The sequence below is a fragment of the Amblyomma maculatum genome, chromosome 2 (genome assembly GCF_055883805.1).
Source record: "Amblyomma maculatum isolate TAMU_Amacu chromosome 2, ASM5588380v1, whole genome shotgun sequence".
NCBI classification, from domain to species: Eukaryota; Metazoa; Arthropoda; class Arachnida; order Ixodida; family Ixodidae; genus Amblyomma; species Amblyomma maculatum.
Window position 1 is genome coordinate 113,739,337 of NC_139345.1, and position 24,600 is coordinate 113,763,936.

The 24,600-nt window shown below is 44.3% G+C and overlaps 1 protein-coding gene across 1 annotated transcript in view; it reads left to right on the forward strand.

Moving 5' to 3' along the window:
- The window catches only part of wg (Wnt family member 1 wingless), a 64,331-nt gene that overhangs the window by 16,960 nt on the left and 22,771 nt on the right, over positions 1-24,600 (forward strand). Inside the window, exon 2 of the mRNA XM_084592788.1 lies at positions 11,901-12,181. Within this exon, the coding sequence (XP_084448914.1) occupies positions 11,901-12,181 (281 nt within the window). The remainder of the gene's footprint in view (positions 1-11,900; positions 12,182-24,600) is intronic.

The window sequence follows — 24,600 nt, forward strand, 5'->3', positions numbered from 1 at the left end:
GAGCGATAGAGATAGATTACAGCGCCTGTCCTCTTGGCATGTATGTATCAATTTATGCACCCGTTATCTGCGCCGCGACACTCATGAATGATTTACAGCGCGCACTTGCCGCGACAAACTCGGCCGCGGGGGGAGCCACTGGAAACTGGTTTCGCTTGTCCCAGAAGCGAGGGTGAGGAGAAAATGTAGAGCGCATCTCAGCGACTATGAGAGAGAAAGGGGAATGAAGATGCAGCAGCTGATAAGCAAGTGTAAATGACTTCGAATTTGGAAAATCCGACTCCTGCTGCTTATCGGAGCGTTTTGAAAGTTTTATTTTCGCCGCTTTTGCCTCCACTTTTGCTCTGGAACTTCTTGAGACGCTTTGGTTCATTACTGAGCTGGTTGAAATGTGCAACCAGGGTGTTAAGCTCAGTGTAAGGTCCGGTAAAGAAGATTTTTATCCAAAATTAAGTACGTGGCTTTTGTTAGACTGCTGCGTTTCGACGATGTAGTGGAATCTACAATTGTCGGCCTATCGCTGTCAGCCGGCTGTCAGTCTCTTCCGATCTCTTTCAGTCTCTGTCAGTCTCTTTCTCTTTAGAGGATCTCATTTCTTACTGTTATATCTCTCGCCTTTAGCAATAGTTTTGCCCGGATTTCATGTTGGTTAACCATTGGACAGTGCATAGAAGGCAGTACTGATGATCCTATCATCCAGCGGGGAACTTGCCGAGCGGCCACAGCAAATTTTAGTTGAACAGACTGATTCAGCTAACGAAGATTCGACTAATGCAGGGTCATTGGTATAGTCGTCTTGAGCAACAAGCCATCATTCTTTAAATACTTGTGCTGGATAAATAACAAAACAAATAATTAACTAGTTCCTCTTTTTAACTTTTATAGCTTGTTACTGAAATATTTCATTGGTAGCATATAAGCACCAAATGCAACGTGTAAGCAAATTCGAAAATGATCCAATTCAGTTATCTTTTTCAGAGTGATATAATTTCACCAATCATTTACTCTAGCTTGAAAAAAGAAATAACGCACCGAAACTTCACAAAAATAATGTGGGACATTTAAGCTCCGCCTTTAAGGGTGTGGCGAGACAGCGTAGGCTACCAGTTCACATATAAAGCCCCGCTCTAACCAAGCCGTACGAACGTGCCATGCGTGGCCTTTGGGGTAACGTGAATGCAAGGGTCCTGGCAGGGTGATTCTGGTATTATCCTCCCATATGAAAGGAGAGGTCCGAGTTGGCAGCTCCTGCCAAACGTATACGCCAGGCAACCATACGGCCAGTTAGGACTCGGCCATGTCAGCTGCCGGCCTACCACCTGCCAGCGCCAGGCTTGTGATTTTTCTCTCACAACGCCAATGCCAGATTTTCGGTTTAATTACTATCGCGTTAAAATGACACTTCCGAATTACGCCTTAAAACTCCCGATTGAATTATGTTTACGCTGAGCTTCAATGAATAAACGGGTCACAGATGAGAGCGACATCTCTGCGATTAACTTGGTCAAATTACTTTAAGCGAAAGCTCTACTTCGTGGACAAAGCTGCAAAAGCCGGAAGGGCTGTGAAACCTATGGCAGGTGGCATATAGTTGGCAAGCGACACTGCCGGGAGCTGATTGGTTGGCAGTTTCTGTGACGTCACAGAACCACATTTCGTGGCTAAATCGAGAGGCGATGCTAACTCGGGGTTCGATCTCATGCATCTTCGGTTGATATAGGAGAATGAAATTGGAATCCAGTCTTCCAGGACCCTTGGATCCTGACTGAACTAGACATGTTGCTTCTATACCCCACGCAGGAACGTTTGTACAGCTTGTTTCAAACTGTGCGCATATTAAACCTATATATGTAATTCGTGGCAACTTGGGAACCATGTATCATATTGCTCCTGACGATCCTTGTACCACTGATAGAGACCTGGGAGTGTTACTAGGGGACATGGCGGGGCACTTATTTGTTGGTGGTGAGGTGACCTGCCTTAAAGCGGCTTCCCTTTGTGTTTACTTATATTACGGCCCTTAGTCTGCGCGCCTACTACGTAGTGCAGCAAGGCTCCAATAACTCCAGCGGTGTTCTGCTATGTATACGCTATAATGTAACTGGTGTAGATTAAGAACAATTGCCCAATTAAACATCTGTATGACATCAGCAGTGACGCCCTTTGCGACAATAGTCTGAGACTGAGATAAGCTGCGCCACGCAGCGTGAGCAACGGTTGAGGAGACGATAACCTCTCCGAAGGGCAACACATACAAGACTGGCAGACAGAGTGGCCTGCTTTCAGTGAAAACTTCAGGAAAGCGCTTCGCACTGTCTACATTTTTGCACTAATTAAAACTCCTCGTCATGCCAGTGAATTACTACCAAGTTACTCCAGTTAAAATCAACCTAATGTTTCGCTCGAATTCGATTTAATCACGTTCAAGCCCTGCCATTTTTTTTTTTTTTTTTTTCTGTGGGAATGCGAAGATGGGTTGTTTAGTCGTGGGCATGAGGACTGTATAAGTTGCAGATGGAAAAGGGCAAATGTAAGTAAGCCGGTGGCTTCATTAGGTCCCGGGAGGGGGTGGGGGGATGTAGAGGCGACATCACACAACTCCAAACGGATAAATTTGGCCCACTTAAGCTATCGCGCAGAAATTTAGCTTATATATATTTGCTAAAGCTAGGCAGAAAGATAGTTGGGCGGATAAAGTTAAGAAGTTTGCAGGGGTCAAGTGGATGCATCTAGCACCACACGACCGGGTTAATTGGAGCAATATGGGAGAGACCTTCGTCTTGCAGTGGGTTTAGTCCGGCTGCTGCTGCTGATGATGATATTTGCTAAATAGCCAACCAGGTACACGAAAATATCCGCTCGTCATGCTTAGGGCGACACTTTATAATATATCACTAGCAGGATTTTCAAACACCACGTTGCCGTTCTTCAAGCTTATCGCAAAATTTATATGAAATGCGTTCTTCATATGACACGCTGATGAAATGATATACATATATATATATATATATATATATATATATATATATATATATATATATATATATATATATATATATATATATATATATATATATATTTATATATATGTATATATATATATATATATGGCAGGTATGAGGGTGAGAAGGGTAACGAGGGAACTGCTTGTGCAATAGCACAAACCGATTAAGGACATCGATACCAAGAAAATCATATATGGAGAATGCTTGCATTTATGCTTGTGTTGTTGGTCAAGAGGTTATTATTAGTGTGATCATTATGAAGCTGAAGCTCATTGATTAAAGAGCAAAAAAAAAAAAAGAAAAACCGCCTGCTGCCATGTCCCTGTTGAAAAAAAAAAAAAACTACAGAAAATTGCTTTTTTTGCCACAAGAAAGGTTCTGTGCCGTTTTTGACAATTAACCTGTGGTGACATTAATGATTGTCATCAGACTTTTCTGCAGTTACAAAAGAGGGATACTACAGAACTACACACTGCGGAAAATTCTGATGTTGACGATATAAATTTTGTCGTAAATCGGAACTACAGAATATTTTGTGGAATTTTTGGTGCGTTTCTGTAGCATTCTTTTTTTTTTTCGACTGGGGTAATACGAGCTCAGAAAATCCTTATGTCGCCTTTGGTGCCCTGGAATGGTGTTTAACATACAGGAAGTGACATGGTTTTGTGTTAAATTTGTCTCCTGAAAGTTCTTTAAGGGGAGCTGACGTTATACAGTACTAGCGTTTTTCGAACATCGCTACCACCTACACGAGGTTTGTCTTCGGACCAGCAGTCGAACGGCAAATCCGCTTCAGTGTTAACCCTCATACGTATGTCACACGTACGCTTCGACTCCGCCGTGTTTTTCTGTCACATGGCATGCACTGTACTGCGCCGTGACCACGTGAAAAGTCGACCTCAGGAAGGCACACTCGTGCGAAAAACAAAAGAAGAACAGAGGGGGAGAGGGATGTATGTTAAGTATCGGGGTTTTTCTTTTTTGTTGTGTTTCAGGCTCCACGCCTAAGGTTCTTGTTACAAAGACAACAGACTCTGCAGGAGAACACCGACGTGACCCGAGTGTCGCCTATGCACTTGTCTCTGCTATATAGCACGCGGGAACCGCGATGCGGATCGTGGGAAAGCACCGCATTCTGCCGCCGCCACCGTTGACTTCCGAGAAACAAAGGCTCGCATCTGTGCACACAGGTACACGTACGCGCACTCGTTCCAGCGGCACTACAAGCTGGCGCACCCGTGCCTCCGTAGACTAAATACTTATATATACCTGCGCCCCTGCTCCGGCTACTAAGCTCTTATGCAAACAGCTCGCGACAGTAACGGCAGAAGACGGCGCCCTCAGTTTTTCCCCTGTCTTTCCAACAGAAAGCAAGGCCCTTCATTCTTCTAGGACGAGCCAGTCGTCCACTACATCAGCCGCTCGGCGATGCGAGCCGTGCGCAGTCCAACCCGTTCGTCCCCCAAATGGGGCTATAGAAATTCAGACGCCGTGACCGCCGGGTTTGGAGCGCTGCTCTCTCGGCGTGGGCATAAAAATGTTTTTGGTGCGTACGCGTTGTGGCAGAGAGAGAAAGAAAGAAGAGAGAGCGCGAATCGAGTGACGCACGTCTGAGCTGTGAGGCTGAGGAAGAATGCGTCATGCTACATGTCATATGTACTGGCGAATGCACAGTCGCGCTTGCTCCTTCCTGCGAACGCGAAACAGAATAGCCTATAGATGTTGTATACGCGGGTGGCGTATACACGCACAATTGTGCTCTCAGCTGTTGGCGAAGTTCTTACTATTGACGAAATAGTGTCGGTGTGTTCTTTCTTAACTGAAGCTTTTGTTCTCCGATATGTTTGTTAGGTACGATCGAAAACTCATGTTTTGAGAAAAGTAATGTGAAGAAGAAATGCCTTCTGATGTGGAATCTAATATTTTATAGTCCTTAAATTCAAGAAAAGCAATTCTGACCACAGTAAAGAGGCAGATGCCTTTTTTTTTTAATATATGACATATTCTTTGCAATAAAAATTAAACAAAGCTACAAGGACTGAGTAGCATAAAATTGAAAACTCCTTGATTGCACAGCCATCATAACAGCACAAAACTTTCAGAATGGTCAAGCGAAACGATGAAAAATGAAACCCTAAAGATTCATTAATTTGGATTTCAGGTGACCAGAAGGAATTCTCGAGTTATCAGAAGGTCAGATCGACGCATTGCGAATCAGGGTGAGGTAACTTAAGAAAGTCTTCGCGTGCATTAAAAGAAATGGTGCAGTGATGGTCAGATGTGTTCGGAAGGCTGGTGAATGCGCGGTCGACAGTCGCCTTCAGCGTGGGCTGGAGTTGGAAGCTCAGATACCGAAACTATGCGGCCTTGCTATTTCTTGGCTTATGACTAAAGTGCCCGCTTATCCTCATTCCACCTTTCATTGTGCACACGTCCGAATGCGCAGTTAAGAATTCAATATGCAAGAGGCGAGATTTTGACACCATCCGATTCTCTTGGCCAGCGACAATTCGACTTCGGGAAGTCCGCGAGCAATTCTGCAATTGGGCTTTCCTCGGAAGAGCTGTGAATGCATGTGCCATTAAATGTGGGCGCTAAGTATGACACACGTTGCAAATGAATCAAACAAAGCAGCGTTCTTTCGCGTTGCAGTTGTTCGAAACGGATGATGGACCCTCTAGTTTCCATGATGGGTTTTCTGAGAAAAAGTTCAAATGCGAAATTTCCCGTGATGTGGAAACCTAGTAGCATCAGAAATGAAGTCGGTTGATGCGATCGGTCTACGCGAGAATGTCTTTGCATATTACATTTACGCGTACTCTGTAGAAATTCGATCTTGCGTTTTTTTTTTCAACTTTTTTTTTTTTTTTTGCCACAGCCTGATTTATGAAAGTAGGCTATCTAGTTCGTGCTGAAGATTGGAGAATCCCCGAATATTCATTTCCCGTAGCGAATATAATTCCAATTACAAGCATGTTTTATTACGCATTTAGAACCTTCGGATATTTTTGCACAATTAACTCTACCGAATACCTTTCTTTCGCGAAGAACAGAGAGATGAGATATTTGTAGAAAGGTACATAGTTTAAAAAATAACAATGTTGTATTTTAGACTTGACGGTCCTCTTGAGGCAATATTCTTTCTTTTTTTTAACGTGCTGGGCCTGTCCAGGCTAGCATCTGCTTCACCGGTTCGGGTAGTCGGATCTCTTGAAGGAACCGACAATTGACCAAAACGCGTTGTGAAATTATAATTGCATTGAGTCTTGCATTACTTTTAAGAACTGATGCATGATAGTATTAGTTTTTCCTCGCGTAGCTCTAACTTTCTTTCCTACATCGCCCAAACTTCTATGCAAATGACTGTTCAGTTCAAAATAAAATCACAAAAAAGGTGCGCATAGCATCGGAATGGTGCCCACGGGCGTTATTGGATGTGAGCTGGTAGAAAGATTGTATATGTACGTACTTCCCATATTACTCCTTCATTTCTGCCCGCGACAGCATGCATTCTTACGGTCCTCTTTGAGGCCCTTGCAAGATATAAAATTTCGCGGTCTTTCCTGTAGACCGCATTCTTGGCATATCTTTCGTGAGAAACAACGTCTTGGGCATATCAGACAATGTTGTTTTGCTTGTTACGAGCGTATGTCTTCCAATCGACAGGAGGACGACGGGCGTGTCAATTCGAGAGGGTGTTCGCGCTGCCAGTCGACATGATGTTTTCTCAAGGATTTGACGCGCGCTCATTCCCTATAACCTGCTCGCGTAGTACCAACACACGCACATGCTCACACAAACACACATGCGCGCACACACGCACACACATACACGTCAGTTGCGGGCTTAAAAAAATGTGAGGATGCTCACAGGTCATGGGAAGACGCCCAAAGCGCAGAAAGAATTCGCACATCAACTAAACATCAACTGGACTGCGCCGACCGGAGCTCGTCAGAAGAAGTAACAGCAGAAGCCGAGAGCAAAACAACGCTCTCGTGTCGTAGATGTTATCGACATCTCTCGGCTTGTCACTACTGAACAACGGAAAAGCCACTCCCCGTGTGCAGCCACAGCCACCTCACTCTGTACACAGCGTGTTTCACGCGCGCGCACCCGCACCAACTCGAATTCACGTCAAGACGTCACCTGTATAGGATGCCCGCTGCGCCCGCGTTGAAGTGACTTAGGCAGTTCGCACGAGGGCAGCTTCTACTCCCGCCTTTCGCTCTTCGCATATCTCCGTATACACACGAGATGCTGCCTTCTTCGAGGTTTGAGTGGCCCATTACGGAAAAGAAAGAAGCTTCGACCCGAGACTCCGCCTCTTCCATCAACGACGTCGCAACTGCCTCACTCCATTCTTTCCTGCGCTGTTCTCTGTCTATAAGAAGAGCGCAACATCGCGGACGCGCACGAGCTCGCGTCCCCGTCTGCGTACTCTCTGTAGAGACTGTCCGGGCAGAAGAAACAGCGGCGCCCAAGAGCGATCGCTACGGGACGGGCGTTACGGAAAGTGCATGCACAGGTTGTACGCGGTAGCGTCCCCCTTCTCTCTTTCTCTCTCTCTCTCCGCATGATGCAAACAAAAGCAATGTGGTCCGAAAACGTCGGCGAAGGAGCCAGGTTATGTAAGGTGTCCCGCTCTTAGCGCGCCGTGCGGCCTCTCTCTTCCTGATGGACGGTTCCTCTCTGAGACCAGGAACATTTCTGTGGCCACAATGCTTATCATGCATGAGCATCGGAGAAAAAGTCTGCAGCTCTAACCGCCCCTGCCTTCCTTGTCCTCCACTTCCCCCCAGACCTAGCTGCGCCAACACGAAGCACTGAAGAACACAGTGAGCTGGTGGTGGTCTTTGGTCTCGCATCTCTTTGAGGAATGCGAATCCCAACGCTGCCTAGCCCTGGCAGCAGTTCCGTCCGCGACGAGGCATGTCGCTATGGGCCGCGCCGCCTCTCTCTTCTCTGACCCCGCGAAAGCTCGCACGAGGCACACGTGAAAGACTTCGGATGCTTCTGGTGCATGCTCGATTTTATCGCTCCCAAAAAAGCTTCCGAAGTTGTAGCTCAGGTCGCGCTGCACATTCCGATGACCGGAAATCCAAATAACGAACAAAGAAGGATGCTGCAGCGAGAAAGAAATCGAAAGACTGTGGGCCCTCTGGTGCGTAAGAAGAGTGCTCTCGCATTCGCCAGTGTGTTCTATATATGGCGTAACGTTTGAAAAAAAGGCGCGATTTATATCGCACCAGTATAACAAATTAGCAGCCCTTTAATTCTGGTCGGACGTGAACCATCGATGCTCTATAACGAGCACGTAGAGATGCTGCTTTGGTCGCGATAGCGATCCGGCATTCTACGGAGGATCGCCTTTCGTGGCTGCAGTCGCGTCGCGTTTCCAGAGCTCTATGCTTCTACTCAATCTCCGCGACAGTTGGAGGCAAGCGGAATCCGCGCAGTGACGTCACCCATCCGTCTTGTTTGGTGAGATAAGAGCCCGCCGTGTTTGTTATACCGTTCCCACGTCGTTTTGAATTAGGGAGGAGGAGGAACACTGTCCTCCAATCGGACGATCAAATTTCGAGCTCTTCGCGTTGTGAGCTTCGATGTCTCGCTCCCTCTCCCCGGTTTGAACATGCCCTGCATATATCTTTGCGCCTCCCTGTTGTACGCAGATGGTATGGAATGAATCCTGGCGGCTGAAGAACAATCTTGCATGCCAACTATGAAATATTGTGCTGAGTATTAGGTATTGTGGAGCAAAATATGGGGTGGTTTAGCCCCTAGAAGATTGGAGACAAGTCCTTGTTAATGACATCCTAATGCAGGAATGCGGTCGACATTTCTTCTTTTTTTTTTTCTGCGTTTGAGGGACGCATGCATCAGCAATCAGAACGAGCGGGATGAACTTGATTTCGGGTGGCAACGTTTGGGTTAAAGCAATAACATTAAATGCCCCGTTTTCCAAAAGAATCGGCGTCGATGTTGTCGGCATCAACGCTCTGAATGAAATAATCATGGGCGTGACTCTGGTGGGCGGTAGTTGGCAGGTAATATGACCGTGGGTGACGTTTGGTGAAGTCACGCGACAAGTCCGAGTTGGCGGACGCTGTGCACATGAGACAATAGGGTAAACGAGATCGGAATCAAATTCAAATTCAAATTTTTACATCATCCAGATGTTTGGGGCGCAGACAAAATGCTCACATTAAAGCCTGATTGCGCACTTACGCCCCCGTACAAAGCCCAACGTGACCTCTGGATCCGGATTAGACTAGGTCACGCAGGCGTATTCGTGCGTCTTGGGTTAACGTGGGACTTTTTACCTGCCCCGGAGGGGTCTTTCATATAACGCGGTGGCTTATATGGCTATGTGACAATGATTATGTGAGGGATATTAGACTCAGAAATTAAAATGTTAGTGATTAAGAGAGGAACAAAAGACATGTATGCGAGTGAGGAACCGCAAGATTAGACGACTGACGAGAGCTGTTAATGCAGTCGCGTCATATTCTTAAAGGCGAAGCTTATGTGTCCCCCTTGTTTTTTTTGTCGCCATATGCCTTCAGAGGTTATATACGCTAATCGTAAAAATATGAGTGCATTTCTGCTAACCTCGGTGGCAACCATAATGCTATGTTCCTCTTGATAGCCAGCCGTTGCCCTTCGAGCAAATGTAATTAAAAACAGAGATAGCCAACATGATGACCACTGTATACCATAAAAACGGAATGTTATAGCATTTCAGCAACATTTTACTGCTATGGCGGTGAATGCGAAGATTCTTGGTCGTTTTTCGTCATCGAAGTAGTAAAAAGAACCCATAAAAAGGCCAGTAGGATGCATTCATAACTGAAGCAATTGCGGTATATTGTAACAATTTTATGAATATATCAACGCGATAACGCTGAAGGCGTTCGCCATAAAATCCGGCACAGCGGCGTTTTAGGTGTCGTGAGCGAAAAATCACAGGCATTGTTCTGGCAATATTTCGCTTCTGAAGTTTGTATACGCTTCCAATAAATACTAAACACTTCCTTAAATTTCAACGCAATGAGTATTCGAAAATAAGCAGCAAAAGCATTACACGCCGCGGATTCTGCGCATATATTGATTTATATGGTACAGTTATACCATATATCTGTGAAAAATTACGTCCAAATACCTTTTCCCTGAAATTTTCCGAAATGTCGGGGTGCGAAAAAAGTGTTTACGCATAGCGGCCTTTCTTTTTCTTCAGCCACCACTCTTTCCGCTGCAAGTTATGCAGCTATCCCGGCAGTTCCATTTCTGCAGATTTCTTACTGTTTCTCTGCTTTGTGTGAAGGCGCGTGCTGCAATATCTGGGGCTTACGTATGATGTTTATATTTTATTAATTTATCGCCTTACTGTGCTATTTTTATTTCTAACTTGTATTCAATCGCATTCGTGGACAAGTTTATCTGCCTTTTTCTGACTTCGAAACACCCAGTTGTATACTGTGCAAGTCATTTTTATACCGTCCAATAGTTGACACGCAGAACAAAAAGAATGATGCGGTATAAAAGCACACAACAATAACTTGCAGCTCGTACCGTTAAAGGGCAACTAATCTAGATTAGAGGAGATTTTTTTTTTTTGCTACTTCCTTTCCTGTTTTTCCTGTTTCTGTTTCTGTGTTTCCTGTTTCCTGTTTCTTTTCTTATAGGTTTATGTAAACATTTGTTGCCAGTGGTATCATCCATCAACTATTATTTTCGACGTTTCTTAAAAGGCGGCTGGTAGGTATGGCAGTTACTATGTTACGGATGTGGTCATTTGTCACCACTCATCGAAGCTTGAAGGGCCGAAAATGGGAACATAACGGCCTTTGTGAAATGTTTTCAGTAGGAAAGACATTACTCTTCACCTACCTGCTATTATAGGCTTCAAACACTGCTGTCTAAAATATCTCGCACTAACGAACTTTTTATAGAGCACACAGGGTGCGCATTACCAGAGGAGTAACATAACTACGCAACTGGTTCTTCTATATAACGCTCCTCGTGCTCTCTAGCAGGTTTAGACAAGAAAAACAGCCTACCTTTATTACAGCCTAAATCATTCGTGGTGCCATGGTTGCCAGACAAGCCGCAGTGCGAGCGGTAGCTTGCTATGACGTCACAGTGACGTAGAAACTTTCGAAAAACATTGTATGCCACAAAGCAAATAAATGTGCCTTGCATTGGCAAACCTTTGCAATGGAACTAATATCCGAGGGAGACATGTGCAATCCTTGATGCCCATGTTCTCGGAGTGGTCAAGTGGCATCCTCATCCAAGCATGTCAAGTGTAAAGAAGAGAAAAAAAAAAAACGTTATGCGGGACTCTTAAGCTCCGCCTTTAAAGTTATGACGCGGTAGCGTATAGGGAGTAACGCGACATAGTAAAGTCCCGCTTTAACCAAACCGTATGAAAGTACCTGCGTAACTTAGGTGTAGAGTGTGTATACCTCGGCACTCAAGTGCACTGGAAGGTTTGTCCTTACTCCACCTTCCCACTTCAAATGTGCAATGCGAGTTGGCAACCTCTCCCAACTCTCTGATATTCTGTGGTCTGGTTAAGTCGTGCGCGCACATACTATCGAGAATCAATTGCCAGCTGCAGCTAGCTACACCTGCCAGTGCCATGCTCGTGTTTCTCACGACCATATTCTTGAAGTCACGCTCGTTCGGCTATAAGGGAATTTTTTATTATTTTTTTTTTAGTGGGTGGTATGGTGAGATGTGTCCACGCTGCCTTGAATATGCTCCATATTGTGGAGCAGCTGTCGTGTGCGGTATAATACGAAAGAGAGAAAAAAAGAGTCGCTCAAATAAAAAACGGCGTGCCCCAAGCCTACGTAACGACTTTCTGTGCCACGCGCGTGTTCTTCGCAGGGGCCTTGCGTCGGGCGGACCGGAGGAGCCCAACAACGCCGTGGTGGCCACCGCTCTGGGCAGCCCCGTGATGAGCGGCACGCAGCTGCAGCTGAGTGTGCCGCTTCGGCGCAAACAGCGCGGACTGGTGCGTGCCAACCCGGGCTCGCTGCAGGCCATCGCGCGCGGAATGCGGCTGGCCATCGCCGAGTGCAAGCACCAGTTTCAAAACAGGCGCTGGAACTGCCCAACGCCAGAGTATATGCGCGGAAAGTCGCTTTTCGGCAAGATCGTCCAGAGAGGTGAGTGAGTCTGCTGCTCTGACATTTTATTCGCGGCTTGGGCCGCCATGCATGCTCTGTCTAAAACGGGAGCTCTTCGTCCTGGCGAGGAGCGGTTAATCTGTAAGAAGGTTATAAATGTGGCTGATGTCCCTCTGCGCTTGGGTTCCAAGGGAATAATCGTCACGACGGGCTAGTTATAGTCTTCGAAAAACTGACCCTTGCGTCATATTTAGCCCCTTTTGTCTCAGGATGCGTAGCATAAATCATGTACTACTCTCGGTTAAAACGATTCTAAGCCGGAAATAAATGAAAAGAGTGCAAGGGTCGATTCCTTGGAGCTAAATGCGTCGCCACTATATAGCATTATTCCCTGAATGAGTAGCAGTTATTTCCTTATATATATAGTTTTAAGGCTGCGTCATTTACAGAAATATAGAAAATGATCAAGTTGGTAGCACTTGACAAAGTGAGCTGAACAAAGTTCATACCTGGTGCACTAAGTGGGACATGTCTTTAAACAGTTCCAAATGTCAGCTTGTATCATTCAGTCGGCCGCGAACGTTTTCCTGCGAGATCAGTCTATGATTTGGACGGACTACATATTGAAATACTCCAACATTATAAATATCTCGAGTTCTATTTTTCCGAAAATTTGACATTGAACAAAGTAGAACTAGTTTACGAGACAAATGTTCTTCCGGTACTCGAGTACCCTTTGCGCGATTCGAGGCCTTCAAAACTTTTATCTTATAGAAAAACTTGAACGCATCTGAAACCGCGCAGCGAGATTTGTTTCTGGTAATTATAACTTTCGGAGCAGTATAACATTAAGTAAAGAGAGTCATGGATGGGAAACTCTAGCCCACCGCTGATTAACTGCAAAATTATAACTTTTTCTCCCGAATTTACTCTGGTCTCACGGGAATAAACAAGAACTCGTACATTTCCTCTCGCAATATCATTTCTAAACGATGTGATCACGAGCTGAAAGTTTTCGAAACCCCCTGTCGAACTGGCGTTTATCTTAGTTCATATTACCACGCACTTCAATAGGTTTCCCAAGAGAATTGGGGTATGCATAACGTGTTCCGAGCTTCTTTTCTATCGAATGTACAGCCTGCCGTATATGCATAAATTCCCTTTAGTTCATTTGTTTTGGCCGTGGCATTAATTACATCTCATGTGACTATCTTCATTTACTATGTGCCAATTTTTAAACCACGTCGCCCTGAATCGTTGTCGTCGAAATGATTTATCGATATTTCCTATTTTGTCATTTTCTTCTTACAGCTATGCATAGCTATTTTGATTTGTTTTGACATTATTAATTTGAAGCATGTATGATTTCCTGCAGCTGACTCCTTGCAATAATGCCCTAGAGGCGCCGCAGGTATTTTTATAAATAAATAAATAAATAAATAAATAAATAAATAAATAAATAAATAAATAAATAAATAAATAAATAAATAAATAAATAAATAAATAAATAAATAAACAAACAAACATTGTGATCACGAGGTATGCTTGAGGCCACTTGGTATATAGGCCCACTGTCTCAACGCTGAGGCAGACGCCTGTTGAAGCGGTAATGTCAAATGTATATTGCGGCATTACCACAAACTCGCTGTGTATAAAGTCAGATGATATTTTTAAATATCTAACATATCAAAGCCTTATGACTCTTCCGTGTAGGCTCGTGTCACGTTATTAGAAACTTTTCTTTTATTGTGAAAGCAATACTACTCTATAGGTTTCGAGCCTTCAGCGTAGCGCGGCTGGTAGCCACGTCTTACCCACGTGACGCTGTGACGTCACACCCCACGTGGACTGCCAAAAGCTGCCAACTTGGATCTCTCGTTTCACATGGGACGGTTATGTCAGAATCAGCCTGCTATAGGACCCTGGCATTCACGTTACCCCTATAGGCCACTAAGGCACGTTCATACGGCTTGGTTAAAGCGGGGCTTTATATGCGGGCTGAAGAAGAACGCTCGGTCACCCGCAGCTAATGCTTTCGCTCAATATTTGGTTCAGCAGCGTTGACCCCTTGTAATGTTTTTTAACAGTGCTTGCGAAACCGGTGAGCGAAAAGTAAACGATATATAGGGGTATATTACGTTAATCATAGGGATGTCACAAAATCGAACATCTAGAGGAGAGGGCTCATATGTCTCAACAGTGGCCTCAGGTTTATTGGCGGCATGTTGTCTTGCATTGAGGGGACAGCGGACAAGAAATTTATGTGGTCGCATTCAGTGCCTCGCGTTTTGTAATTTAACATGGATTAACTTAGCGATTACCTTAGTAAACATCTTATGCGTAAAGGGACAGTAAGCTGAGTGATCTGTATTTAGCATTCCCTTCCTTATGAATTAAGATAATGTTAACGTTCTTCCATGATTCTGGTGCCGCCGATGTCACCAGATATTGAGCGTACAGGGTGGCCAGTTTTTCTAGCACGATATTCCCGCTCCCTTCCCTTCGACAAATTTGTAGTTGCCTGATCCTCCCCAGCTACTTTCCCCGCTTTCATAGCTCCCAACGGTTTCTTAACCTCGTCCTTTGTTACTGGCCGAGCGTCTGAGTGATGTTTATTATATACTGATATAATCACATTATTGTCCTGACTATTTCGGCTATTGTATGGGTGAGCATAGAGCTCGCTGGATAGACTTTAAATATCTTGTCCATAGCTATCAGATTAGTGCGGCGGAAAGTCCCGAAGTGCGGCTGGAGCGCTGAGAAAAAAAAATGAAATTTTAGAAGTTTTTGGACTATTGCTGAGATTTGAAGTTTTCTGCTGAAAACATAAATTTGGTCAAGTGACATCATTTATTCGAAATGCCACTTTTTCTTTATAACGAGCACGCGGCAAGCAACAAAACAAAAGTGCGGAACAGAAAATATAGAGATATATGATTAAGAAGTGTACAAGTTTAAAATAACTGCTATAAAAGACAAAGATACTTGGCCGCTGAATTGGCACGGGTTTGAACACACTAATGAAAACCTTGAAGCCGCGATGATCCGCCAACTCCGCCTGCAGACTAACGCCACATCCTCTGAGCTTCCACAGCAGCTGAAAGAGAAAGAAGGTAAAGTTTATTGAAGCAAAAGAAAAAAAAAAAAAGAGATCTCTGGTCCGGTACTACACGGTCCAGTCCAAAAGGGGACCAACATGTCTGCCCGCATACAGGTCCCATATGCTGCACCGGTAATAAGAAGAGAAGATGCAGACAGCCACGGAAAGCAATCGGGTTGCTCGCGCGGGGGCACGTGTGCCGCTCGCGTGTACGCGAAAAAAAAGGAAGCTCTTAGGGACACGGTGTAAATCAGGTAGTCGCGGCAGAAGCAGGCAAAGCAAGCGAGCAGGCACTCCTCGATGGTGCGAGGAACAGGCCCTCTCCGTATAGCTCGACCCCGATACGACCGTGCGTAGTCTATCTTAATGACCGATCGCAGAAAGCGCACGTGCCCACGGTGCCGCTTCTTCGACCAGTGGCGGCAAGAAGAGATCTCCGCCGACCGCGGAGAAAGTCCGGCCAGGCCGCGCGAACAGAGCTCGTCGTTGTCGGAGGACGCGCCAGACTAGCAGAGCACTCGCGTCGTCGCTTAAATGGCGTCTGTGCCGGCGACCGATGAAGCGAGCGGATATGCGGGCTGACAGATTTAACTCAGGTCACAAAACAAAACAAAATCTAGAACCTTGAAATAAAATTAAGTAAAGTGGCTTGTTGGGCGAGTTGGTTGAACATTATTTAAAAACAGCGCTATAGAACACGGGCAGATATCGATAAAAGATGTGTTTGTCTCTTTATATATCTGTCCGTGTTCTAGCGCTGTTTTAAAATAAAATAAAACCTTGAGTTCACCATCTTGCTTTTTTTTTTGCTTATTTTTATTCGTCTTTCTCCACCTGTTTATTCGCTGTCTCGCGAGTTCATGTTAGCCATTTTTCAAGACCTGCTTTGAGGCAGCAGTGCGGATGACACTCACGGAAATTAAGTGGGGCAACAATCGCGATATACAAATCAAGCCAAATAAGCGTATCGCGTGATTGCAAAGCATATTGAGGTTTAACACCGACATATCTTCGCCAACATTATCTACCAAATGTCTGGTATAGTCAAACAGGTCCATCGCACTTCTGCATGCGTGCCGTAAAAATTGTGCGTATACACTGCTTCGAATGGACCTTCACTTGAAAGTAGGCGCCTTCTATCTGCATCGCCCGACCTATAGCATGACTTGATCTGGTGAAAATAAATTCTTACTGGGGTTGAAACAAGGCTCGTTTTTCGGCTACATAAAAACTCCGTTTCTTCCAATGAGATGAAAATAAGTAGTTCAGATAGAGATGGTTTGGTTGGTTTGACGTATCTTCGAAGTACACTGCACACCGAAAAACGAGGACTTGAGGGCACACACAACAACGCGCTTGTTGTGTGTACCTTCACGTCCTTGTTTTAGTGTGTGCGCAGTATACTTTGAAGATTAACGCGATTACGGTATGATGCATCAAATATTCCACTTGTCACCTCCAGCACCACCTGAAATTATGGCCCGGAACAATCACGCAACCAAACCTGAAACGGGGCAACTGAAACGACGAGTTTTATTGTACTGATATGCGTTCGCACATAAATTCTCATATTTTCGCGCACGCACGCACCGACAGATGGCGCACCGGCGAATTTCTGATACGAGGCTGAAGGAGGCTCAAGAATTTTTGCAGTAGCTCGGGGAGCCGTAATAATGTCAGTTTAGAGCAAATATGAAGCAATAAAAAGGAATTTTGGAGCATTTTAAGTATATTTATAGAACACGTGCAACGGTAAAGCGCCTTTAATAATTACAAAATTTCTATTCGTTACAGTAGAAAAAAGAAATTCGTTTCCTTTTTATTCAGCATCCAATGCTTTGCTGGTTACTCACACATCTCTGAAAAGAGAAAAAAATTAAAAACATGTGCAGGTGTTTGAACTATCACACTTCATCTGAGCAACGATTCGGAAAGAAGGAAAACGGAATGCATGCTTGTGCAATTCACGACTGAACACCAAGTTTGACTATAAGGACCAAATTTTAAAACGCTCCTTACCACTGTGAGCATGCTTACCTTCCTTCGGTCAATCCTTACAAATGCCTTAGTAAGGCCTCCTTTGGAACGTCCTTTTTTATAGGTGCAAGGCTACCTTCGTACATGCTCACTTCGTTCCTTGGCCTGAAAGCTTGCTTCACTGCCCAACGGCTCCATCTGTGCTTGCGCAGTAGCGCGTCTGTAGTGGCTGGGACGACGTCAATTAGTTCACATTGACAGAGCGAACGTTACTGCTGCCCCTGCAAAGCCACTACCCTGTAAGCAATCGCACGTTGCCAGAAGAACAATGAAGTCATCAACAGCATTTAAAAAATACACGTAAAATGCAAAAACAGGGCACGCAGGATCGTATATATAAAAAAAAAAATCATTCTTATATATGTATACTCTATTTTTTTCCCCGATTTAGGGAAATATATCTTTATTATTAGATTCAAATTCTCCATAACAGAGGCGAACTATAGCGAGCCCTCGTCACTTTGAGCGACTCCGTTGAATAAAGGAGCAGCTAAGGATAATTCGAAAATTAGATCGCGCCCTTAAATACTCCCTTGAGTTGAGGAAACAAAGAGGGCTTTTCGTGGGAGGCAACTAGGAGCGTTCTAGAATTTGGCCCTAAGTGCTTTTGCTTATTATGGCTTGATATATAGATTCAAGCGCAGTCTACCACTGTGTTGCGCTCAATTATGTACCGCCGCTAGTTTGGAGTTATATCACTGTGAAGTACGCTGTCGCTTGTCATATTTTGATCATCCTTTGATCCTATTTGTCTCAGCTGTCAAGTTCCCGGGCACTGGTCAGCGGTGCTTTCAAGGAGGATAGACAGCCATTTCCTCCATCAGCTTCTTTACTTTTCCAGTGGCTCCTCACGTTTTCGCTCGAGCAATGACAGGGCTTCCTTAACTTCAACACGTTGACGATAAGCCCTGTATATGACTTTCCAAAAGACTTAAGAAAAGTGTATCTAGTGATCAGGTCACCACCAAAACATCTCAAGAATGTTTTTGTCTGACGTATACGCTTGACATGCTTCTGATTGACAAAGAGGCTGGATGGGGAAGTACCTGATTGTGTTAGCAGGAAAAACAGTAGATCAACCCGAGTTCTTTGTAACCGGGCAAGTATCCTAACAGCTCGCAGTAGCTTGCAATGCGGGCTCCGCTTGCTCTCACTTCGCTCTCCACCAAGGTTCTATACGTCACGTGCACAGGACTGTTATTTTCTTTTTATAAAATCATTTGCTTTAGTCCTTTCTAACTCATTTTAAATTTAATTGCAAAGTATATTTATCATGTGTCATGCTTTTCTCGTCTACGAAAGTTCTACATGTAGTAGGCCCAGCGCGAGATATGTTATACCTCTCATGTCATTGTTTCTGATATATGACGGCTACCATATATATCCCGGATGCGCAACTCTCTATACCGTCGATCTGATCTCACAGTCGCTTGAACGAATTGGATAGGATTTCACTTTCAGTTGGCAATAAAATGACGTATTTTATGACAAAAAACCGAGTTCCTTTATATTTGACGGTAAAAAAAAAAAAAATGGAGCAGCACTTGCACCCCCGAGGCCATCCTCACAGTATGACGTCACGCACCACGCGATAAACGCATAACAATTAAAACGCAGATTATAAAATTAACCTAAAGGCCGTAAATATGATTCAAACTACCGATGAAATGCGCGGGTCAGCGTCCCTGGCCGCTGCATTAGGCAACTAAGACATTTTCTTTCATTGCGTTGAAACAGTGTTTTATGTGCATATGTGCACAATATGAGGAAAACAGCGTCAGATATGCACGATGCAATAGGACATACCTAGTCAACGAAGCTCTAAACAGGAGGTAATGCAGGACCTATGACCAAGAGTGAGTGCCTCTCGAATCCCGTTTGAATTCGGCATGTACCGCCTTTGCCAAAAGCATCCAGGCTGCATGTTTTGCTTCTCGCTTGTATTCTGAAGACAACATGCATGATTCCCAGGGGATTACAGTTTGTTAAGAAGTGAGGAGAAGAGCTCGCTTCTACTTTGCACAGATTTACAGCTTCAGAAGTGGTCCGAATTACCTGCTACCCGACGTAGAAGTGGAACACGCAGCCCTGTTACTTTTGGCAAAGACGGTACATAAATGCAAGTTCCTAAAATGAACAATCATCGTGCACAAACTGTCCTTCAGAAACAACATAATCGCAACGTCGGTCTGCCATGCGCGTTTTCCGCGGCCAATACTATTAGAAAGAGCGTGTCTAAAGGCTGATCAACAAATGGTAGTTATACGGTAAGATAATTGCGGTGTAAAATTGTCTTTTATTTAAGCCATTGCTGCAGCCTCTTATTGCGCGTGTTAAATAGTACTTTCTCATGCTGCACGTTGCCGTCTTATCAACTTCCATTGTGTGCAAGTCTGTTCCAAAGCAAGACCACGTGGACGCTTCTTTCACTTGCAAGTCAAAGTTTGAACTCCTGGCAGCGTCCGCTTGGGCAGTCATGCCACGCTGAATGCGCTAGAGACATTTCGGAGTGCTCCCGCTCGTTACTACGGGAAAGGACAGGAATAGACAGCACAGCCTGTTTTCAGAGCTCCTGTTCAACGGTGATGTTGTCATGGCCTCGATCCGAAGGCTCGAATCACTCTTATCGCCCTTCACATTTCGGCGGCAGAGACCAACCAGCTCGCGCTGACTGATGCGCTAAGCTTGGCTCTACCATTTTTTGTCATTTCTTCTATGTTGGCACACTTGTTGAAGGGCTAAAAGCAAAGCAGATTTTTCAGGAGACTGGTGGTCCTCACGACCAACAGGTTATGGCTGTGTTGAGGATGGTTGCTCCCCGATCTCAGACTATAAATAGGTATAGAGTTTTCGGCCAACCGTTTTATGGTAACGATTAACAGCGTCTTTTGCTCTCGGATTTTTCGAAATTAGTAAGTGAGTCGCTTTGGAACGTTAAACTCCATAAAACAGACCAAACCAAACCAATTAAGACAGCTATGAAGCCATTCTTTCCTTCCGATTTAATTTTAACATGTGCCATCCACTCGTCTGTATGACTCATTCCAGCTATATATGGGCCAATGGGACAATTCAAGTGCAAAAAAAAAAAAAAAAAAAACATGGCATGGAATTTAAACAAAGTTAGAATCGCCTCCTCGTACCCCCAGATCTCTGTGAATAATGAATCACCATAATACCATGCACGCATGCTTTACTAGTAAGGCCAGCAACTGTAGATTATAAATATCTTCTCGCTTTTGATGTGCGCGAGTGTGCGCAGTTATGTTTCATAAAAAAGTGTGAACCATAATCCCATGGAGCCTCCAAGCCGCACACTCATCTCCTCCGAAATGCAGACTAAATGCGCTTTATAACAAGAACACTGTCGTGGTCCTGCATTGTATTTGAACCGAACAGCATTGCTGACACCACAAAACTCATGCAGTGAAGATTAGCGACTCTTATTTACTGCAGAAATACAAACGTCTGTGTAGCAGTGCTGTTAAGGTATACATTTTCGCAGCAAATTTGTGACGTCAAATTCGGCGAACTTCTCAGGCGATGCAGCAACCGACGCTTTTCCATGCGCGCCGATGGAGTTCGCTGCGCATGCTTCAGCCCGGCGTTGATTAGAGATTTATTTATTTATTTATTTATTTATTTATTTATTTATTTATTTATTTATTTATTTATTTATTTATTTATTTATTTATTTATTTATTTATTTATTTATTTATTTATTTATTTATTTATTTATTTGCCTTCAGTGACCCTAGTAAAGGTATTGCATGAGGACTGAGTGTTCAGAACTATAACAACAAAAACGACCATATTCTGCCAGATTCCAGCATAGATGTACTAAATTAAAATTTGACACAGGCAAACCGCTCACAATATCACAATGCATAAAGCTAAAATAGTTACAAAAGCGATAACAGAAACAGATAAACAGACGCGCCCAACGATGGATGAGAACAGGATAAGGCGTTAGTAGTTAGCAATATAAACTGCAAACTAAAAACACAGCGTAACATATGTACGTTTGAGTAAAGTATACTGGAAAATAAAATACGTCGAACAGTTTGGCGAACACCGTTGAACTTAGCAAGAACTACAGCAACGTTTTGAAAGTGTTCCAGAAAGACTGTCCAAATGTTTCTGTTTTTGAGAGGGGTTTACTGTTTTTGTGACGAGCTGAAAACGGGGTGTGTTTTGCGATGTATCCTTGAATAGCAAAATGTATGAAAGAAGGGTTTAGTACTGATAAGCCGGGTACGGTTCTTTAATTTGGTTACAGACGATTTATGAAAATAGGCAAATATAACCGCGCTGTTTTGAAATTGTTGGCATTTTTGCCAAATGGCGGCCGAATATTCTAATTTAGGGCGTGTGGATGGGGTGTAGGCAAATAACATTACATGGACAGGAGCGAACTTCATGGAACCAAATAACCTAGGTATCGGTGCGATGCTGAAGTGACGTCCTTGATGTGCGTTGACCATTTAGAAGATAGTTACAGAAGTGCAATCCAGGATATTTGTATATTCTACGATCATACCTAGCGAAAAACCCATATGAGTCACAATAACCTCATACCGATTTCTCATACTAAACTCATACAAAACTCATACAAATCTTATGCTATCTCATATATTTCTCACAAGTTGAATGATATTTGTATGAGATTATATGAGATTTGTACGAGTTTAGTATGAGTTTAGTATGAGAAATCTATATGAGGTTATTGTGACTCATAGGGTTTTTTCTCTAGGGATATATGTAACTGAGAGCAACAGAGAATGTAGCTATATATAGGTGCAAAGTTAATGACAACTTTTTAAATGCCTATAAACTGTGTCTGCAAGCACACTGGCTTGCTTTGTATATTAAGTTCCGTCCAACTAGGAATTCGACAATACATTTAAAAAGAGCCATGCTTTAGGCTGGCACGTTATGCGAATTTCGTTGTTGTTGTTTTTTTGCAATAATTTATTTATTCATTTATTTATTTTTGCTCTCATGTTTGCGAGCGGATATTGGGGACGACGCGCTCCCACAGCTGCCTTACACCATTCGAAGGCATGCTTTTCGAGCGGGTCAGGAGAGAGTCAAAACAAAACAAATAATGTAGTCAACGTAAACACACACGTACAGACGCGCACGCGCTCACAAATGGCCGAGCGAGTGTTCACGGAGATGGGAGTCGTGATCCTTCTTCTTTTGCCTTCTTTTCGAAAAGTGAACGTGGGAGGATACACGCAGGGGGCCGTTCACGATTCCTGGAAGAGCGCGTGAGCTCGGCGTGCGACAATAAAAACTGGCATTAGCACCTTTTCAGCGGGCCGCCACCGTCCGTGCACGAAACGGAGAGAGAAAATAACAGTCTCCTCTTTCGAGCACCAGGGGTCGCGCCCGGGCACAAGTGACGACGCGAACGCAGCCCACAGCTTAAGAGTCCGTTTTCCAAGCTAAGGCCCGCGACGACCAGTGTGGGCGGTTTTTCTCGCAGATACGTCACGTTTTCGGCTTGGCCTTGCACAGCCAAATGATTCGTTAAAAAAAAAAAAAAAAAAAAAAAAAAAAAAAAAAAAAAAAACGATAAGTAGAGAAGAAAATAGATTCGCGCTATTGTGAATATAAGCCAGGTTTTGTATGATCGCATGCGTATACACACTACATTGCACACGTTTCCTTTTCCATACACACGCAAACAAAAAAAAAAAGAGACAATGACATCGAGCCTAAAGACGTATTTATTTCTAAATGAAGAGGCGTCCGCGTGCTGTGCGATGTTAGCGAACGTTAAAGATCCTGCAGGTGGTCGAAACTCACCGTAGTCCTCCACTACGGCTCCCCTTTCTCTCTTTTCACTTTCTCTCCCACCTTCCCTTCCATTACGGCGCGGGTCAGGTGTCCACAGAAAACAAGTGAGACAGATACTGAGCCTTTCCCTTCCTGTGAACCAATTACAGTTTATAATTTCGTTCTGCTAATGATGTCCGATAGGTGTACAAGGTTGCCTCTTCCTATTTTCTGTCACGTAACTTGTGCTGCAGAGGCTGCGCGTTTGTGTAAGGCGGGCGCTAATCAAGCTACACTCGGAAAGTTAAGTTAAATTGGTTCACAGGAAGCGAAAGGCGCAGTAACTGTCACACTTGCTCTGTGGACACCCGAACCGCGCCGTAAGGGAAGGGAGGAAGGTGGGAATGAAAGTGGAAAGAGAGAAAGAGGAGCCGTAGTGGAGGGCTACGGAGTAATTTCGACCACCTGGGGACACTCGGAAACAAATTCGAATTTGATTTGATACCCCGGGCTCGTAAGGACACGTTTCTTTGATGCGTGAAATTCTCGTTACATCCCAGCAAGATTACACAAAAATAGGCAGGCAAAGAGGCAATATCCACATATGTGACTAGCTGTGCATTTAACTTTTCTTGTCAGTTGCATGCTTTTCTACCTTTTTGGGTTTTTTTTCTTGTTATTCTGAACAAGGCGTTCGTCCTATGAAGCAGGTAGATAATGATAGTTCAAGCATTTTCTTTAACGCATACACCGCAAGCACACACCCCGCCGGGGTGGCGCAGTGGTTACGGCGCTCGACTACTGTGCCCAAGGACGCGGGATCGAATCCCGGCCTCGGCGGCAGCTCCTCGATAGAGGCGAAAAGCAAGGAGCCCGTGTGCTGTGCGATGTCAGTGCACGTTATAGAACCCCAGGTGGGCGAAATTTACGGAGTTCTCCACCACGGCGTCTCTCATAGCCTGAGTTGCTTTGGGACGTTAAACCTCACAAACAAACAAAAAAAAAACAAAAAAAAATGTCAAGACAGCTCCCCCAATGCCACCATCTCTCACGGGCAATGAGTCATCGCCTGGAAAAAGAAGTGCCTTTGCAGTTCATATCCATGTTATGGTTAGAAGTTGCAGAAAAAACATGCGTATTCTCCCCTTGAACGATGAGGCCTTGAATGTGTCAACGTGTCAGTCATGGCTGCTTACAAAGTCTGTGTGCTATGTTTACTGCATGTAAGTTAATCACAACCTTTTTTTTTATATATGGGTATATTGAGGAATCTTGCCGCAGATGTAAGCGCTAAACTTGACTCGTAATGCACACGAGTTTAAATGACCTCCAGGCCCAACAGAACAGATTCGAAGCGCGCGTCTGCCACGACCAGGTTTTGTACTGAGAGCAAGCAAGTGCAACAAGAGCTTGAGACATTTATCTGACCCTGTCGTGACTTGCCTTGAACTTTCTCAAAACTAAGTTAAAACGCTGCAACCTTCTTACGGTTAGTCGTCTGTACTCACTCCATGCCTGCAGGGCTTGAGGAAGC